We start from the raw sequence: 18,409 nt of genomic DNA, 5'->3' as shown, positions 1-18,409 counted from the left end.
TCATGCATTGGAGAGGGAAATGGCAACCCACTCCGGTGTTCTTGCCTGGAGAATCCCAGGGACGGGGGAGCCTGGTGGGCTGCCGTCTATGGGGTTGCACAGAGTCAGACATGACTGAAGTGACTTAGCAGGAACAGCAGCAGCAGCAGGGTATGATGGTTACTAGAAGACTGACCTAAAAATCTCTGGAAGACTCATTATACCCTGGATTCCAGATGTATGTACATATAGTAAAAGCTAGTTGAATACAGTAGTTAAGAGCACAGACCAAGAAGGCACACTACCTGGGTTTGAAAATCCAGTCCACCACTTAATCTTATTTTGTCTCACTATCCTTAGCTTTACCTAAACACCCTCTTCTGTAAAATGGGGACAATAACATAATACCTACCACTTAGAGCAGGCATGTGAAGAAAGAATATATGTAAAAGTGTGGAGAACAATGCCTAGCACACATTGAGCACCACATCCACCATGTAGGCTGTTATTAGACTATAAATAAAGACTGAGGGGTCTAGGTTAAACATGTCTATTCCTTCTCTTTCTCCCCCGTCCATGGACATAAATCCACGGACATAATGCTAATCTTAAATTATTGGTAGGTTTCCACATCTTTAGTGTGGGAAATTTACCTTGTCAAACATGAAGACTTTGTTGATTTGGCCTTGGAAGACCCTCAGGACAGAATTAATGTGCACGCAGGCATCCTGAATAGCTGAGCCTATGACTTCTGCTTTATCTTGGTCCTTAAACATCAGGTTCACAAACATAACTGTCACTGGGCGAAGCTCAGACAAATAACCCCGAAGCTGTTTGTCATCAATCTGTAATTTAGAGGGAAGCTTTCCTTAACGTGTGTCCTTGGCAGTGGATATTTCCTCCCAATATCATCACCACCACACCCAAAATTATCACTGGGAGGGAACTAGCCTTTTGAGATTCTCTAGGGAAACTGAAGTTATCAAAGTTGGGAGGTAGAACACAGCAGAGCCAGCTGAAAGTCAAAAAGATGGAAATGGAATGAACTATCAAAATCTCTTCCAATAGGAACTTACAAGCCTGCTCATTTTTGCCCAGCCACCACTCCCTTGCCCCAACTGCTAGCTCCCTCAGCCAATATGAGCCATGACAATAAAAGAACTGCTGTTTCTTTTGGCTCTCCAACAATTTAGGAATAAGAAGAGCATGCCGCATAATTCAACCTAATATTTTATAGCAAGGTACTTTTCAGAATATTTCCATATTCCGTCCTCCTTTATCCTCAAATGAAATAAAATTACATTATCCTCATTTTACTAATTAGATAATTGAGGGACGGAGAGATAAGAAAACTTTCCAAGTCATATGGGAAAACAGTAGCAAACAAAATCCAAATCTATGGACTTCTTTTTGTAGCGCCCCCTTGCCTGTCTTTGGTGTTGTATTTCACTCAGCTCCCATCTTCACTCCAAGTCTATCCAAAACAGGCACAGGGAAAGGAAAGGTGAGTCTTTCCCGAATTATCCCTGCCTATATCATCAGCCCTGAATTTTGTTAAATTTAAGTACATAACAAAACAATGGGGGAGAAGCACTGCATTTTTTCTCCCCCAGACAACACAAAAGTGTCAGATTCTCCATTGAAAATATGAAACACATCTTCTGGATGAAAAAGGAAATTGTGTATAGGGAATCTTGGAATCATGCTTCCTATCTAGCTGAGGTTTCATGTACTTTTCATAAAAGATGATTTAATAATTTCTTACTCGGCAACACGATCATTTTCTTTGATTTTTCAAATGAATTTAAGTAATAAATATTAAATACATAATACTAAACATGTTAAAGAAATTAAATTATTCCACCAGGCCATGTATTCTGAGTTTTGGTTTGAAAAATTCAACCACATCTTTGTTTGCTAAGTCCAAGGACAGACCTTAGTAAAGCTGTGAAACCTTGGTCTTTTGCCTCCTTTCAGCTCCCTAGCTATTGTTGCTTAGTCCATGGTTGTCATTCCTACTCACAATTTTCACAGTGACTCACAGAACCTCTCTTATATCCCTTTCCTGTAGACCTTGCTCTCAACTAGTAGCAGCTGAAGAAGCATAATATTATCTCTTAGAGGGAGGGAGGGGAAGAGTGGGATGGCTCTCTTGAGCTTCAAAAACCTTAAAGAAGCCAACAATTGCAGACACTAGAGGGAGTGTCTGGAAAATCTCATGAGTGGAGGAGCCTGGTAGGCTGCAGTCCATGGAGTCGCTAAGAGTCGGACATGACTAAGCAACTTCACTTTCACTTTTCACTTTCATGCATTGGAGAAGGAAATGGCAACCCACTCCAGTGTTCTTGCCTGGAGAATCCCAGGGACAGGGGAGCCTCTTGGGCTGCCGTCTATGGGGTCGCACAGAGGTGGACACCACTGAAGCGACTTAGCAGCAGCAGCAGCAGCAGCAGCAGAGGGAGTGTTTCTCAACTGAATGAGAGGTACGGGGGGCATTCTGACAGCTCTTCAACCCACACTGTGAAGGCAGCTGCCCACAGATCAGGCTTATCCCACAAATATTTCCTTTAGGACATAACTGCATTTTGACAAGATTAAGAATTAAAATAGGCATTGTATTAGAGAGGATGTATACAGCCTCTGAAAGAAATGTAGGGTTCAGAGAAAACAGGGTTCAAATCCTAACTACATTTCTTTATAATCTCAGTAAAGTTCATGGTATCATTCTGTCTCTGTTTTCTCATATATAAGGGATAAATACATCTTCCAAGGATTGTGAAGAATAAATACATGAAAGAGTAGAGTGTCTGGCATATGGTGAGTGCTGAGAAATAGTTATAATTTGAACAGTTAATGCATTTGAAAGAACCTAGATCCAAGCAAATGAAAAGGGAAAACTCTAAGGCTGGAGGTACTTCTGAGGGTTCTAATTATCTGTATTAACTTTCAAAGCTTAAGATATAATTCAAGTGACAAGAGAAACAGTATCATTCACTTGCTATGTGACGTGTAGAAAGGACATGTGACATGCTCTTTTTCGTGTGTGTGTGACGTGTTCTTATATGCTTGAGACACTTTCAGTTTGCCCAGTTGTATAAGGCCAGTTTACCCCTGTTGTCACAGTGTAATTATGAGTAATGCCGCCTTTAATTCTTAAAAACATTCTGATTTGAACACACGGAGAATGTCAGTCCCACCTTTTCTATTCCAATGAAACATTTTACAAGCTGCTGATTTTCTTGATCTTAGCAGCTGTCCAAGATCTCTGACACCCTAAAAGTCAATAAATTAAATTATTAAAATACCTGCTTCAATATGCTTTCCATCACATACTTTTGTAGGGACAACTCCAGTTCAGGATCAGACTCTAGCATGCAAGCAAGCCTCAGGAGGTCTAAGAGGGCAGGAGAGGTAGGATCAGAAAGGGAAGCTTGGCTCTGCAATGTGGGAGAGAGGTGCCTCCCAGTCCCCATTCCCTTGGGCAGTGGTCTTCACCGTTTGGTCAGAAAACTCTGGGCTACTTCATGGCCAAATAGGGCCAAGGGAAAGCCAATGAGACGTTCTCAGAAGTTGAGGATTTCCCAAAATTCAGTTGCATGTAGCTCAAAACCCTGTGCTAAATGTCATCACACTTCAGAACTTAAGGAGACTTTCACCTCTATACTTGAGCTAAAAGTATTGTCACAGGTAATGGGAATAAACAGATGAGGGGATGATAATGGAGGACAATGCTGACACAATGCAGGGGATGATTGAGTTGAAAGAGCAGCACGAGTAAGATTTAGGAGACTGGCTTCTGATCCCAAGTTTGATACCAACTTGCTGTGTGACTCTGGACAAGTCACTTCACTGCCCTGGTTGACTCTTATTTCCTCATCCAGGAAAAAAAGCACTAGTCTTTCATCATCTCTATGATTATTTTCACTATAATGGTTGATTGTTCCATACTCTATTTGAAGAAATCAAAAAATAATGGAAAGAAATTATGATAGGCTTTCAGCAGGGAATACAATAATGATAATGTGAAAAAGATGAAAAATAACAGGGGAGTCTGAAAAGGATACAAATTGGGGAGCAAATGTTTGTATTGAATGTATTCAAAACCTAGTATATTTTAAATGCTGTGCTAGGCACTGTGTGGGAATAAAAAGTTCTTAGGAAACTGAGTTTTTCCTGGAGGCACTTAACACACATTCAAGTATAATATGTATAGAAAAGTTAAATACAAAAAAGACCAAATGGACTAATAGATTATAAAGACCAGAGACGTTCAGAGAAATCAATGGTCTAGATAAACTGGTTTAATCAGAAAAGGGTTAAAAGGAGAACTAGGAATTTTACTGAATCTTGAATAACTTGTAGCTTTTTACTAGAAGGATCCATGCCCAGCAGATGTAGATTAAAGTCAAGAATGAGCAGAGTATGTTAAAGAATTGGTAAAGACTAAACTGGCATGAGCCCCCATGTGAGTATTGGAGATTAATAAGAAATGACGCTGAGCAGACTGTGGAGAGAAGCAAAGACCTCAGGAAGAGAGCAGGCATTGTAAAGGTCTAGACGATTATGGCAACAAAGGTTATTTGTTGTTCAGTTGCTCAGTTGTATCCGACTATCTGCAGCCCCATGGATTGCAGTATGCCAGGCTTCCTTGTCCTTCACCCTTCTCCTGCCTGCAATCTTTTTCCCAGCATCAGGGTTTTCACATCAGGTGGCCAAAGTACTGGAGCTTCAGTATCAGTCCTCTCAATGGATAGTCAGGGTTGATTCCTTTTGATCTTGTTATCCAAGGGACTCATGAAGTGAAGAGAAGTCGCTCAGTCGTGTCTGACTCTTTGTGATCCCATGGACTGTAGCCCAGCAGGCTCCTCTGTCCATGGGATTTTCCAGGCATGAATACTGGAGTGGGTTGCCATTTCCTTCTCCAGGGGATCTTCCCAACCCAGGGATCGAACGCAGGTCTCCCGCATTGTAGGCAGACGCTTTACCGTCCAAGCTACCAGGAAAGAGACAAATAATAAGGAATTTGGCCGGTCTTTGCTTCTGATACCAGAGTAACTTTTAAATCTTTGGAATTTCCCAGATAATGAAACTGTCTCTGTTATTCCTGGTGGGTCCTTGGGACCACACCTGAATTTATGCTAATGTGATGACTCAGGATAGGGGTCTATCTGCAAAGACCAAGCATGTGTTAAGAGGGTTGTGGCTTTGAACTAGGTGTTAAGGGCCAACCTTCATGACATCTGAGGAGGGAAAAGGGGCTGGAGATTTAGTTCAATTATAAGCCCAATGGGGCTTCCCTGGTGGTTCAGATGGTAAAGAATCTATCTGCAATGCAGGAGACCCAAGTTCAATCCCTGGGTCTGGAAGATCTCCCGGGAAAGGGAATGGCTACGCATTCCAGTATTCTTGCCTGGAGAATTCCATGAACAGAGGAACCTGGCAGGCAGTCCATGGGGTCGAAAAGAGACAGACAGGACTGAACATCTAACGCTTTCCCTTTTCACTATGAGGCCAGTTTTTCATAGTACATGCCTACTTAATAAACCACCAATAAAATATGTGAACCTCTGCTTCCCTGGCTGGTAAATACTTTGATGTGCAAGGAGCGTGATGTGTCCTGACAATCAAGAAGCTTCATATTTGGGACTCTCCCAGACCTCATCCTATGTGTTCAGAGACCAGTACAATCCTGGTCCTCATTTGTATTCTTTACAATAAAACCATAATTATAAGCATAGTACTTTCCTGAGTTCTGTTAGTTATTATGGTGAATTATTGAACTTGAGAGCATTGTGAGAACCCTTGGATTTGTAGCCAGTTGGTCAGAAGTGCTGGTGACTTACTAATCTCAGAGCTTGTAGCTGGTGATAAGAGACGTCCTATGGAAGACTCCACCTCTCTGTGCTAACTCCAGGTAGTTAGTAACAGAATTACACTGTGGTATTGCAGAGCCCCAAGTAAGTTATTGAAGGCATGATTAAGATCTAGGAGATGGGATGAGGTACAGTTCAAGGCGTCTATCACTAGATTTTCTCCATCCTTAGAGCGTTTGGGTTCTTGGCCTTTCCTGGTCAATTTGCCTACAGTTCCCCTGAGCACTCCTCTCATCCCATTACCTATCGCAGTTTTGTAAAATTACAGTCTAAATTTGCGATGTTCAAAATATTCAAGACCTACACAAAAATGGTGACAAAGAAGAATGTTTCAAAGATGTTTCTGAAGTTTCTAGTCTGGATAAAGGAACAGTTTCAGAGAAAGATAAGTAGCATAGAATTGAGACATTGTTGAAATAAATTTCTAGGCCCAGGACAAGCTGCTCCATATCCAGCATGCCATGTCAGCAAACCAAGACTTAGATTAATTTTTGTGTCCCAGTAAACACTCCACTTAACCAGAAATGCAATCACCATAGTCAGCCAATCCCTAAATGCCTAGCCAACTCCCAGCCTTCTTCCCCCAAACAAGACTGACTATATGACCCCAGCCAATCAGATACTTTGTTTGTCTCTTCCTTGTTCTTTACTCTTTAGCCTTTCCTTGTTCTTTACTCTTTACTTCTTGCCTTCCACACCATTTTGCAGAAGGTTGTCTACTTCATGAAGTACTAAAGTTTGTTATCACCAAATTGTCCTGCATTCCTCACACTAGTCCCAGCCCAGCTGCAGTCATAGGGAAATCCAGCATAGATTAATGGGTCCACAAAACACGGGTAGAGAAGACCAGACAGTCCAGGACAGATTCCTGGAATCATCAACATTCAAGGAATAGAACAGGAACTGAAAATGGGTAGTTTGAGGGGTAAAAGCAAAACTAGGAAATAATATTCTTGAACTCAAGGAACGAGGAGAAGATAATACCTAGAAAAGAGACTAAAGCCAATCATCTAGTTATGAGGCCTGAAGAGAGGTCAGCTGGTTTGGTAAGTTGATGGCTATTAACACCTTGACATAAACGGTCCTAGGAGACAGGGGGAAAAGTGGACAGAAGCTACATGTCAGGGACTCAAGACTGACAAGTAGGTGAACACATGCTCTCCACCCCCACCTCAAGGTGCATGTAATCAATGCTAATTGGGTGAATAAATAAAAGAGAGGATAGAAGAAGAGGTAGAGACATACAGGTTACCCTTGAGAAGTTTGGTGTTGAATGTTAGAAGGGAAAAGTAGGAGTCATAGGGTTTTTTTTTTCTTCCTTTTATCATGGAGAAGACTTGCAAATGCTTGGAAGATGAGGGGAACGAGTCATTGCCAAGAGAGAGGCCCAGGACCGAAGGAAGGCTTTACTTAGAACAGCTATTGTGGGGATGGGAAGGAGGCCCCCTTTGTATGCTGCAGGACTGTGAGCTGAATGGAAGAAACCAAGCACTTGTAATGGGGCCCTTGGCATTGGTACAAGACCCTATGGACCACTGGCAGAGGCAATGGCTCTTGAGTATAGAGGGTACTTACTTTTGTGGTCACCAGAAGGATAATAATCCATGAAAGCCATACACTTTGTGAAAAATTCATCAAAGTTAAAAGAAGGGGGTGGTTTTAAGAAATTAACCTAAATTAAAAAAAGAGAGAGAGAAAGGGAGACGTTTTTGGTTATTCTGAGGGTTTCCTGGTCCTTTGAATATAATTTCTCAACAGAAAGGGCAGGGTGTTGAATGTCCCAGACATGATAATCAGACACTGGCATACTTAAACAGTGGAGAGCTTTAATTTGCATGTAATTACATTAAAAATATCTCTGATTAGTCATTAAGATCTCAATCTTCAGTATATACACAGCAGGCCATTCCAGGGAACAAACCTGTATACTCTTCCACTCTTATAAGTTTCTTCTTTTTTTTCTTATCACTTTACAATATTTTAATTGAAATAATACTTGGTTAAACTGCATACCATTTCTTTCTTACAAGTGTAAAAGGACAAAAGGTGCTGATGCCCCAAAAGGTATTAGGAACATCACCACTAATAAAATTTGTACCAAGATCATCAACTCCAAGATATGATACATAGAGAATGGCACAACCTTATTTCCTTAATATTTTTGCCTCCAAAAATGGATAACCTTTAGTCCAATAATGAGAAACTATCAGGCAAAACAAAATCAAGGAACATACACCAAAATAACTGATTAATACTCATGTTAAGTGTCAAGATCATAAAAGACAAGGAAAAACTGTTTTACAGATTGCAGGAGACTAAGTTAAAAATAACAGTGCAGTGTGAGATCATGGATAGAATCCTGGAAAACTCACGAAGGACATTAGTGGGAAAACAGGTGAAATCCAAACAAGGCCTTTAATTAGTGAATAGTCATGTGAAGAGTTGACTCATTGGAAAAGACTCTGATGTTGGGAGGGATTGGGGGCAGGAGGAGAAGGGGACGACAGAGGATGAGATGGCTGGATGGCATCACTGACTCGATGGATGTGAGTCTGAGTGAACTCTGGGAGTTGGTGATGGACAGGGAGGCCTGGCGTGCTGCGATTCATGGGGTCGCAGAGTCAGACATGACTGAGCGAATGAACTGAACTGAAATGATACTTTACCAATGTCACTTTTCAGGTTTTGACTATTGCACTCTGGTTATGAAGAATGTTAACATTTGTGGAAGCTGGCTAATGGATATATGGAAACACTCTATTGTTTCTGAACTTTGCTGTGAGTCTAAGTTTAAAAATTAAAAACAAATTTTGAAGATATAAGTAATGATCGAAGAAGATGGGGGAGCAGGGGCATTGCTATCAGCCAGCTAGGTCATGCAGCCATGATGTGTATTACTGGAAGAGTGAGTCGGGGAGGCTAGGAGGGGAGTAGACTGATGCATAGGGCATGGTTTGGGGTTCTCATCTTTGCCGGCAACTTCATGCATTCACCATCTATTCTTTCCATCTGCCAAATGGTCCTGTTGCTGGTTCAGTTAGCAGCAGAGCTCTCCTTCCTTTCTCTCATTGGCTATATCCCAGGGACAGTTCTGCTTATAGTCCAGCTTCAACTTAACTACAGTGTTTTCTGCTAGGCAGGGCTCAGGGAAAATTCTTTTCCCTCCATAGTCTTTGCTGTCCCTGCTCGCCTCCAGTTCTCATCCTCTGTGATTACTTGCATTGAGTTAGGAGTGTTGAGGAGAGAACTTGAGGGCGAATGGCAGCCCCCAAAACTATTGTACAACCCTCTGCTCCCAGGGAATAGCCAGGAAATTTTTCATTAAACAAGGGCACTAGTCCCACCAAAGGCCTCCATACCCAAATTCCACATCTTTATTTACCACAGAAAAGCCTGATCACTTCCTCTTGAACTCACTAGGCTTGGTTCCTCCCAGAGGAGATGTCCTGGGCTAATACTTTTCAATCTATCCCAGACTGACCCCATCCAAGTTGCCAGCTTCATAGAACCAGTGGCTTTTCTGACAGGAGGCCCCTGGCATGGACTGGCAGAACTTTGGACAAGTAGCAGCATCACACCTACCTTAACTGCTCTCTGATCTGGAATCCTCTCAATTTCAATCATGCTCCTGTCACAGAGCTGCCAGCAGTTTGGGGATAGAATGACGTCATTCACCTGTGCCATGTTCTGCGCGAGGCGCACGTCATCTACGGCCTGACCAATCACCAAAAAGTAGTTTCGAGTTTCGTCTCCAAAGACCAACATGCTGATGTGGCCAGCAGCCAGTCCTGGCAGGAAGGCAAGCAAGGGTTTGCATGAGAAGTTTTGGCTTAGTCCCCAGCAGCATGGCTTCTCGGACAATCAGAATCTTGAGCATCTCAGAGAAAAGTCTAGTCTCTAAAATTTTGTATAGAAATCAGTGAATGTCTCTTCTGGGCCCAGGCCTTCCCAAACACCTTTGCTCTGGAATCTAGAAAATTAGCTACTTATTTTCCACCTTTTTGTGACATTTAGCTCCCTAGATGGCCATATCACTCCTCAAAGAAAGTTATTTTATTTTTTCTTCAATTCATACTTCAAACTTCTTCTTATTTATACAGAGGACAATTTTAATGACTTCTGTTTGGGAAAGATTTGCATTTTATCAGAGATGAGGTTCTAGTTAAAAAGTAATAGGGTGAAATTTCAGGCAACAGATAGACAAGAAAAGGTTGGAGAAATGAGCAGGTATTTTGACCGTTGAGTGTTCCATCCCAAGACTGTGTCTTCTAGTTGTTTTTAGGTTGGGAGCTGAAGATTTTGGTACCAAAACAACAGAAGACAGAATGTTTTAAAATATGACGTGTAAAAAATGTATGTGTAAATGAGCTGTGATACACAGTTCTTTTAAATTACCATAATTAACATAATCAAAGGTTGTTTTTTATCTTTGCTCTGATGTGCTACTTTGTCAAGACTGAATCCCCCTGATATATACATATTACAGGGGGTCTGTTTTTCCTCTGAAGTACATGGATGCCTAGGCTGGTTAAAAGATACTGGTACTTCTTCTTTAATAGCCATTAAGTATGCACCTGAAGGGTCCCCATCATTTTTCAAGAAGAATAATACATCAAAACTCTCTAGGTGGTAACTTGGAAAGAAATATTTAGTATTACAACAAATTTGATTTTTTTTTAACAGAAGATTTAAAAATCTTGGAAAATTTGAATAACCTAAAGCAGAGGTCCTCAATCTCTGGGATCTAAAGCCCGATGATCTGAGGTGGAGCTGATGTAATAATAATAGAAATAAAGTCTACAATAAATGTAATGCAATTGAATCATCCCGAAACCACCATCCCCCCAAGCCAGTCCGTGGAAAAATTGTCTTTCACAAAACCAGTCCCTGGTGCTAAAAATTTTGGGACTGCTGACCTAAAGAAAGCTGAGAGCAGTTAACTGGATAACCCCTGATCCATCTTCTTATCACCTCTGATATTCAAGAATTCTAAAGTTTACAGTTAGGTAGACATGAATACCAATAGCACCAGCTGTAACTCATCATTCATACCTATCAGAATTTCATTTCCCACCTGTGAAATAGATCCCACACTGCCTATACCTCAGGACTGTGGTGAAGCAGAAGTGACACTGAGTAATGTCTGCAGTACAATATGGAAATACAGGTGATCGTTATTGTATGTATGAATTTAAGAAGCCCTCTATTAAGTGGAGCTGTGTTGCAGGCTGACCTTTTAAGCTTTTCTTGCACATGAGTCTTATGAAGTAGAGGAGGACTAGTCCTAATACGTTGTTGAATCTATGTAATCACAAGCTGCTCCCTACTGTGCTTAATAATAATCATTGTTGACAGCAGCAAGACCTAATAACAGCAATAGTAATGATAAAGAGTATTTTGTGGAGTGGTTGTGCCAGGTACTATTCTAACCATTCAAATTTACTTTTTGTAAGAGTTATGAGGTGGATATTAGGAGTTCTCTTAACTGGTAAATGAGGAAACCAAAATTCACCTTCAGGTTAGTCAAAGTTCATGACCTGATGGTGGGCCTGAGTCATGATGTTCCACTGTTTTCTCTTTAGAGGGGCGATTCCTCAGGAGTTAGGACCCATGTTCAAACTGCTATAGCATCTCTTTCTCAAAAGCTTACATATATGTCTCTCTCTCTCTCTATATATATAGAGAGAGAGATCCTTAATTCCCAGATCAGGGATCAAACCAGTCGTCCCTGCATTGGGAGTGCAGTTTCTTAACTACTGGACTGTCTTAACTACTGGACAACCAAAGCTTACCTATCTTGACTCGGATATCCAGGCCTTCTTCAGACTCCTGGGTCTCAAACAATCCGTGAATCTCCAGGCTACATTTAATGACCACTGTGATGATGTTTTTCAGCTGCTTTCTCTCCACCTTCCACAGGGCTAGCAGTGCATCACCTTGAAAAGACAGACACATTGGGGGCTCCTGACCTGCCCTGGGGTTCCACTCTGTTTTGCATGAAATCCGTACAGAAACTTAGTCTTCAAACATTCCTCTACCCACTGCTACCTGCTGCTCTCTCTGAGATGTCTCCTTTGTCAGAGTATAGGAGCCTTGGCACTCCTTTCTTACCCCTGCCGTCTCAGTAAGCCCTCATACCTGCAAATTTTAAGATGTCTCCTCCAAAAATCAACACTTCTGAGGGAAAAAAAGAAAATAAGGTGAAATGAAACTCTGTTTTTTTTTTTTCTTTCTTTCTCTTATTTTATGAAAGTTTCATGTGTACAGCATAACTTTGGTTTCTGAAAGCCAATAAAAAGAATCTACCCTTCAACAATGGGGTAGAAATTAGGTCAAGTTAAGAGCATCTCAGAGATAGGTTTATACTAAAGATGTCTTCTCAGACAAGGCATTTAAACCCAAGGCTCAGACAAGAATAACAGTGAGCTGGAGTATGTACCTGCTCTGTTTCTGTGAATGGAAAGTAGAAGTTAGGATTTCTCATGAGGCCTGAGGACAGCTACCCTCCTCCCATGATAATGAAATGCTCTTTATTGATCTGTGTGTGTTATGAGTCAGGGCTTGACTGAGGGTGGATGAGTGCACGAATGACAGGACTCCATAAGAACTGAAAAACAAAAAACCACAGCTATGGTCAATTTGAATTTTATCACCAACTTGCATTTTGTTTATTTAGGCTTTATGACATAAACAGGTATTTCTCTTCTTATTTTTGCAACATTGAAAAGTGCTAAGTGCAATGCAAAAAGGAACTAGAAAACTGTAGATTTCTGCTTTTAATGAGGACTAAGTGTCATGGCATCTGGTCCCAACATTTCATGGGAAATAGATGGGGAGACAGTGGAAACAGTGTCAGACTTTATTTTTTTGGGCTCCAAAATCACGGCAGATGGTGACTGCCGCCATGAAATTAAAAGACGCTTACTCCTTGGAAGGAAAGTTATGACCAACCTAGATAGCATATTCAAAAGCAGAGACATCACTTTGCCAACAAAGGTCCATCTAGTCATGGCTATGGTTTTTCCAGTGGTCATGTATGGATGTGAGAGTTGGACTATGAAGAAAGCTGAGCGCTGAAGAATTGATGCTTTTGAACTGTGGTTTTGGAGAAGACTCTTGAGTGTCCCTTGGACAGCAAGGAGATCCAATCAGTCCATCCTAAAGGAGATCAGTCCTGGTGTTCATTGGAAGGACTGATGCTGAAGCTGAAGCTCCAATACTTTGGCCACCTGATGCGAAGAGTTGACTCATTGAAAAAGACCCTGATGCTGGGAGGGATTGGGGGCAGGAGGAGAAGGGGACAACAGAGGATGAGATGGCTGGGTGGCATCACCAACTCAATGGACATGAGTTTGGGCAAACTCCAGGAGTTGGTGATGGACAGGCAGCCCTGGCGTGCTGCGATTCATGGGGTCGCAAAGAGTTGGACACAACTGAGCGACTGAACTGAACTGAACTGAACTGAAGTGTTGTCTGCTGTTATTGTTGTTGTTATTTAGTTGCTCAGTCATGTCCAACTCTTTGTGACCCCATGGACTGCAGCACACCAGGCCACCCTGTCCCTCATAGGGACACTGTGAGTTGTCTAGTGTTGTCTAGTGGGTGATATTAAGGTATTACAAGGAAACTCAGACCTTGATAATAGACTAGACCTAGGCCTGGAGAATCCCAGGGAGGGGGAAGCCTGGTGGGCTGTCGCCTATGGGGTTGCACAGAGTCGGACATGACTAAAGTGACTTAGCAGCAGCAGCAGCAGGACTTACCTTAAAAGAATAAATCCTTTTCTTCACGCATAGTTCAAATTAATAATGCAAACAAGTGGTAGGCAGAGGTTGAAAAGGAGATCAAACTTTTCAGTCATCAGTAAGTACTTCAGAATCCATTATTAGGACATAAATTACTGACAAGTGGATTATAAATCATTCATCTGTTCATACAATGAAATTAAAAGATGCTTGCTCCTTGGAAGAAAAGCTATGACAAACCTAGATAGCATATTAAAAAGCAGAGACATCACTTCACCAACAAAGGTTCATACAGTCAAAGCTATGGTTTTTCCAATAGTCATGTACCGATGTGAAAGTTGGACCATAAAGAAGGCTGAGTGCTGAAGAATTGATGCTTTCAAATTATGGTGCTGGAGAAGATTCTTCAAAGTCCCTTGGACTGCAAGGAGATCAAACTAGTCAATTGTAAAGAAAATCAACCTTGAATATTCATTGGAGGGACTGATGCTGAAGCTGAAGCTCCAATACTTTGGCCACCTGATGCAAAGACTTGACTCTTTGGAAAAGATCCTAATGCTGGGAAAGATTGAAGGCAGGAGGAGAAGCAGGTAACAGAAGATGAGACAGTTGGATGGCAAGACAAACTCAATGGACATGAGTTTGAGCAAATTCCAGGAGATAGTGAAGGACAGGAAAGCCTGATGTGCTGCAGTCCATGAGGTCACAAAGAGCCTGACACAACTTAGTGACTGAACAACAACAACATTTATAACATATCCTCTTAATGACTGTGTTTGAGTTATACTGATGCTAGCTTTTTGGAGTTATTGAACATAACTAAAAGTATTACTGCTAAGTCGCTTCAGTTGTGTCCGACTCTGCATGACTCCATAGACGGCAGCCCACCAGGCTCCCCCGTCCCTGGGATTCTCCAGGCAAGAACACTGGAGTGGGTTGCCAGTTCCTTCTCCAGTGCATGAAAGTGAAAAGTGAAAGTGAAGTTGCTCAGTTGTGTCCGACTCTTAGCGACCCCATGGACTGCAGCCCACCAGGCTCCTCTGTCCGTGGGATTTTCCAGGCAAGAGTACTGGAGTGGGGTGCCATCGCCTTCTCCGAAAGTATTACTACTATACTTCTTTTCAAAGTAATCTCTAATTTAGTCTTGTAACTAATACAAAACTAATCCCTCAGTCTGTGTTAGTGAGATTTGATTACATTCCTTCACTTGTACTATCTTATATTTCAAAAAAGACTGGTTTCATACACATTTCATGGAGACAATGAAGAGTACTAAGCAACAGTAGTCTCTCAGGTTGTAACCACCAAATACAGAAAACAATGCATATGCTTAAGTCAGAAACACTTACTCTCCACTATTGCACTTATGTAGTGGTTGAGGATTTCCACCAGCTGCTCAGCCCCTCGGTCCATGTACATGGCTGTGCTGAACTTCTCAGTCATTGCAGTAAAACCTGGAACAATTGTGCAGCTCGTTTCCTTGGGTGCTTGGAGGAACCAAACAGTGTCAGGAGAAGAGGACCACACTCGCTAGCAATGGGCCTCAGCTTTTAAGAACTGGCAGTGTTTCTTTTAAATGATCTTTGTGGCAGGCCAAGTGTCAGATATTGGGTCTCCTCTATCTATATTTATTATCTTAGGGGTCAAGGAAAGGCACCAGATAACTCTTCCCTCCTAACTTCCCAACGTGAACAGGGGTGACTTCAGTTTTAACTGGGTATAGAACTTCCATTTCATGATAATGAAAACACATAAAGTTCTATGACTTCTGAAGAGATGGTAGGTTTCCTCTTAAGCTGTAAAGAACATCAGAGAGATCATTTCCAGAGGTCAATTTTGCCTGGGATGGTGTAGGCCTTGGAGGCTGAGTCAGTGAAGTTGGGACAGGGACAGTGGAGCCTGAAGTACCAGGCCCAGGACTTAGGCATCTTAAAGATTTGCCCATCACTGGACATGCCAGGCAAAGGAAGATGAGAGGGAGCCAGGTCCATAAGCCAGGTCCTCCCTCCTGTCTTCTCAGTGGGAATATTTGCAATAACAGCACAAAAACTCTGAAGCAGCACCCCTACTCTGCAGTCAAGCACTGTTTGTGATTTCATGCAAACCTACTGTTCACCCACATTAAACATCCCTTTTGTGCTTGCCTGAAATATCAACAAACATCAAGACTCCATCAAAATTATCCACAGAAGGTCTCTCTGGAGAGAAATCTCCATAGACAATGAGGTCCGGTAAATGAGCTGCTATTTTGACGATGGCCCGGTCCTGTGATTCAAGTTCTCTTCGAGTGTTCATGTTCAAGGCAAATATTCTGGATTGTATGATCACCACGAACAGTCCTGAATGTACTTTCTAGAAAACAAAGCTGAAATTGGAGGCAATCTGACTTATATTCATTCACTCACCTTCCTATTTCTTTTTCCCCATCTTCTCTAACCTGCACAATGCTCATTTAAGTGGTTGATGTGAGAATGACTGACTTGTTGACCATGCATTTGCATGAAAGGGTGAGCCCTCGGGGTGCAAGCGCTGTGGCAGAGGGGCCAGTAGCACGAGTGCTTTGGTCCAGGCCCCTTTCCCTTCTGTCCTTACGTTCCCTCTTTCCTTGCCCCTTCGTCTCTTATTTTTTCTTTTTTTGAAAACTAAAAAAGAAAGCATAAACAGGAGTTTATGTGTGTGAATATTTATAGAAAAGTGAATGTGAGAGTCGCTCAGTCATGTTCGGTTCTTTGTGACCCCGTGGACTATACAGTCCATGAAATTCTCCAGGCCAGAAGACTGGAGTGGGTAGCCATTCGTTCCCTTCTCCAGGGGATCTTCCCAACCCAGGGGTCAAACCCAGGTCTCCCTCATTGCAGCCGGATTCTTTACCAGCTGAGTCACCAGGGAAGCCCCATTTATAGAAAGGTAAATAGCAAAGTGGAGGGTCATATATAAGCAAGAGATGAAGTATTCTAAGGTATAAAGAAATAGAGAAAAAGAATTAAAAGGGGTGTGTGTATGTGTGAATATAAGACTTAAACCATAAATGGAAGGAAACGTGGAAATGTTGATTTGTTACCTACTTAGTTCTGAGAAAACTAGGATTCCCTAAGGCATTTCTTTGCCTGCTGGGGTTAATGAAATGCTCACACCTGAATGCTGTGAAAATCATGCTGAACCACCCTGAACAGAAATAGCATACCCAATATTTTCAGAGCAATTCAAGTTCCTGGAATAAATGATACAGATAATGAGGGAGTTTAAAAAAAAAGAGGGACTGATGATACCAACATGAAGGAAGTTGTTAGTAATTTCAACCAGATGTAAATCATGTTGGGGTACATAAGAGTATTAGAAAAATTGAGACAGTTTACATATACCTTAGACTTAAGCGAAGCACTTTTTTTAAATCAAGAAAAACATTAGTATATTGGCATATTTTACAAAAAAACCCTTAAAAGGGACAGAAACCTTTAAAAATGGGTACTAAATATTAGGTATTAGATAATCTTTGAAAGGAAAAACTTGGTAAATACAAATGTTAAGAATGAACAAAAGATAGGAGAAGTATATAACTAAGTTTTTTTTTTTTTTTTTTTTTTAAAAGAGTATCACGGAAACACAGCATATGCTAGGAACAGTCAATAGATAATAAATACATCAAATAAATATTTTCAGATAGTCAATTTGATAAGTGCTATATGAACTTATAAGAAGGGTATGAGAATGACCAGAATGAGCTGAGACTTAGGAAAATGCTGAAGTTAAGAAAACCTAGAGGGGCTTTTAGGTTTTATTGACGGCAAGGTGATTAATAAAGGAAGAATAAGGACAAAGCTTAACTATGATGTGCTACACAACACTTCTTTTGTTTCTGTCTTCTCCATTATGGAGAATTGAAAATATAACAAATATTGACAAGAAGTCCAAGATAAGAAAACAGTGTTAAAGTACCTAGTCATTTAAATTCAAGCAGCCATCCCCAGGGCTTCCCTGGTGGCTCAACAGTAAAGAATTTGCCTGCAATGTAGGAGACTCAGGTTCAACCCCTGGGTTAGGAAGATCCCCCCAGAGAAGGAAATGGCAACCCACTCCAGTATTCTTGCCTGGGAAATCCCATGGACAGAGGAGCCTGGCAGAGTACCCTGGCAGTCCATGGGGTCGAAAGAGTTGGACACGACTTAGGGACTAAACCACCATCACAGCCATCCCCAGATAACCCATATCCACTGAAATACATTGAAAGAATTGACAGATGTAATTTCAGTAATCTCAAAAAATAATGGAAAGGCCTTTCCTGGTGGCTCAGTGAGGGCTTCCCTGATGGCCCAATGGTAAAGAATCCACCTGCCAATGCAGGAGACACAGGTTTGATCCCTAGGCTAGAAGGATCCACATGCTGAGGAGCAACTAAGCCCGTATGTTAATGCTACAATTACTGAGCCAGTGCTCTAGTGCCCAGGAGCTGCAACTGCTGAGCCCACATGCCACAGCTACTGAAGACTGCGTGCCCTAGAGCCCGGGCAACAGGAGAAGCCACTGCAATGAGAAGCCTGCCCACTACAGCTAGAGAGTAGCCCTCATTTGCTGCAGCTAGAGAAAAGCCCATGCAGCGACAAGGACACAGAATAGCCAAAAATGTAAAAATAAAATAAAATTATACAAAAAAAAATGGAGAATGTGAGAAGGGCTGGAAAATTAGAGGCTGGTACATTTTCCTCTGAATTTCAAAAGATGAGCCTACATGTGGATTCCAGAAAGCACAGTTTGGTAAATGTGGTGCTATCAGTCAATATAAGCTAGTTTTGCTTCGTCAATGGAAAACTCCAA

General features: G+C 41.6%; 1 protein-coding gene and 1 long non-coding RNA gene across 4 annotated transcripts in view; one reads left to right on the top strand and one right to left on the bottom strand.

The window, feature by feature from the left end:
- ADCY10 (adenylate cyclase 10) overlaps positions 1 to 18,409 on the bottom strand; it is a 91,390-nt gene that overhangs the window by 64,874 nt on the left and 8,107 nt on the right. For 2 of the 3 annotated variants that reach the window (XM_019986393.2, XM_070782219.1), the window contains exons 2-9: positions 15,742 to 15,949; positions 14,947 to 15,051; positions 11,991 to 12,029; positions 11,645 to 11,788; positions 9,435 to 9,640; positions 7,428 to 7,524; positions 3,285 to 3,373; positions 633 to 824 (exon numbers count right to left, since the gene is read on the bottom strand). In XM_019986393.2, coding sequence (XP_019841952.2) covers positions 633 to 824; positions 3,285 to 3,373; positions 7,428 to 7,524; positions 9,435 to 9,640; positions 11,645 to 11,788; positions 11,991 to 12,029; positions 14,947 to 15,051; positions 15,742 to 15,892 — 1,023 coding nt within the window. In that variant the 5' untranslated portion in view covers positions 15,893 to 15,949. The remainder of the gene's footprint in view (positions 1 to 632; positions 825 to 3,284; positions 3,374 to 7,427; positions 7,525 to 9,434; positions 9,641 to 11,644; positions 11,789 to 11,990; positions 12,030 to 14,946; positions 15,052 to 15,741; positions 15,950 to 18,409) is intronic. The other variant, XM_070782226.1, reaches the window with a different exon arrangement.
- LOC139180436 (uncharacterized) overlaps positions 2,194 to 18,409 on the top strand; it is a 39,654-nt gene continuing 23,438 nt past the window's right edge. Inside the window, exon 1 of the long non-coding RNA XR_011564703.1 lies at positions 2,194 to 2,462. This is a non-coding gene — a long non-coding RNA (uncharacterized lncRNA). The remainder of the gene's footprint in view (positions 2,463 to 18,409) is intronic.

The sequence above is a fragment of the Bos indicus genome, chromosome 3 (assembly GCF_029378745.1).
Source record: "Bos indicus isolate NIAB-ARS_2022 breed Sahiwal x Tharparkar chromosome 3, NIAB-ARS_B.indTharparkar_mat_pri_1.0, whole genome shotgun sequence".
In the NCBI taxonomy this organism is placed as follows: Eukaryota; Metazoa; Chordata; class Mammalia; order Artiodactyla; family Bovidae; genus Bos; species Bos indicus.
Note: the sequence above shows the minus strand (reverse complement) of the source record. Positions and strands in the feature narration are given on the sequence as shown.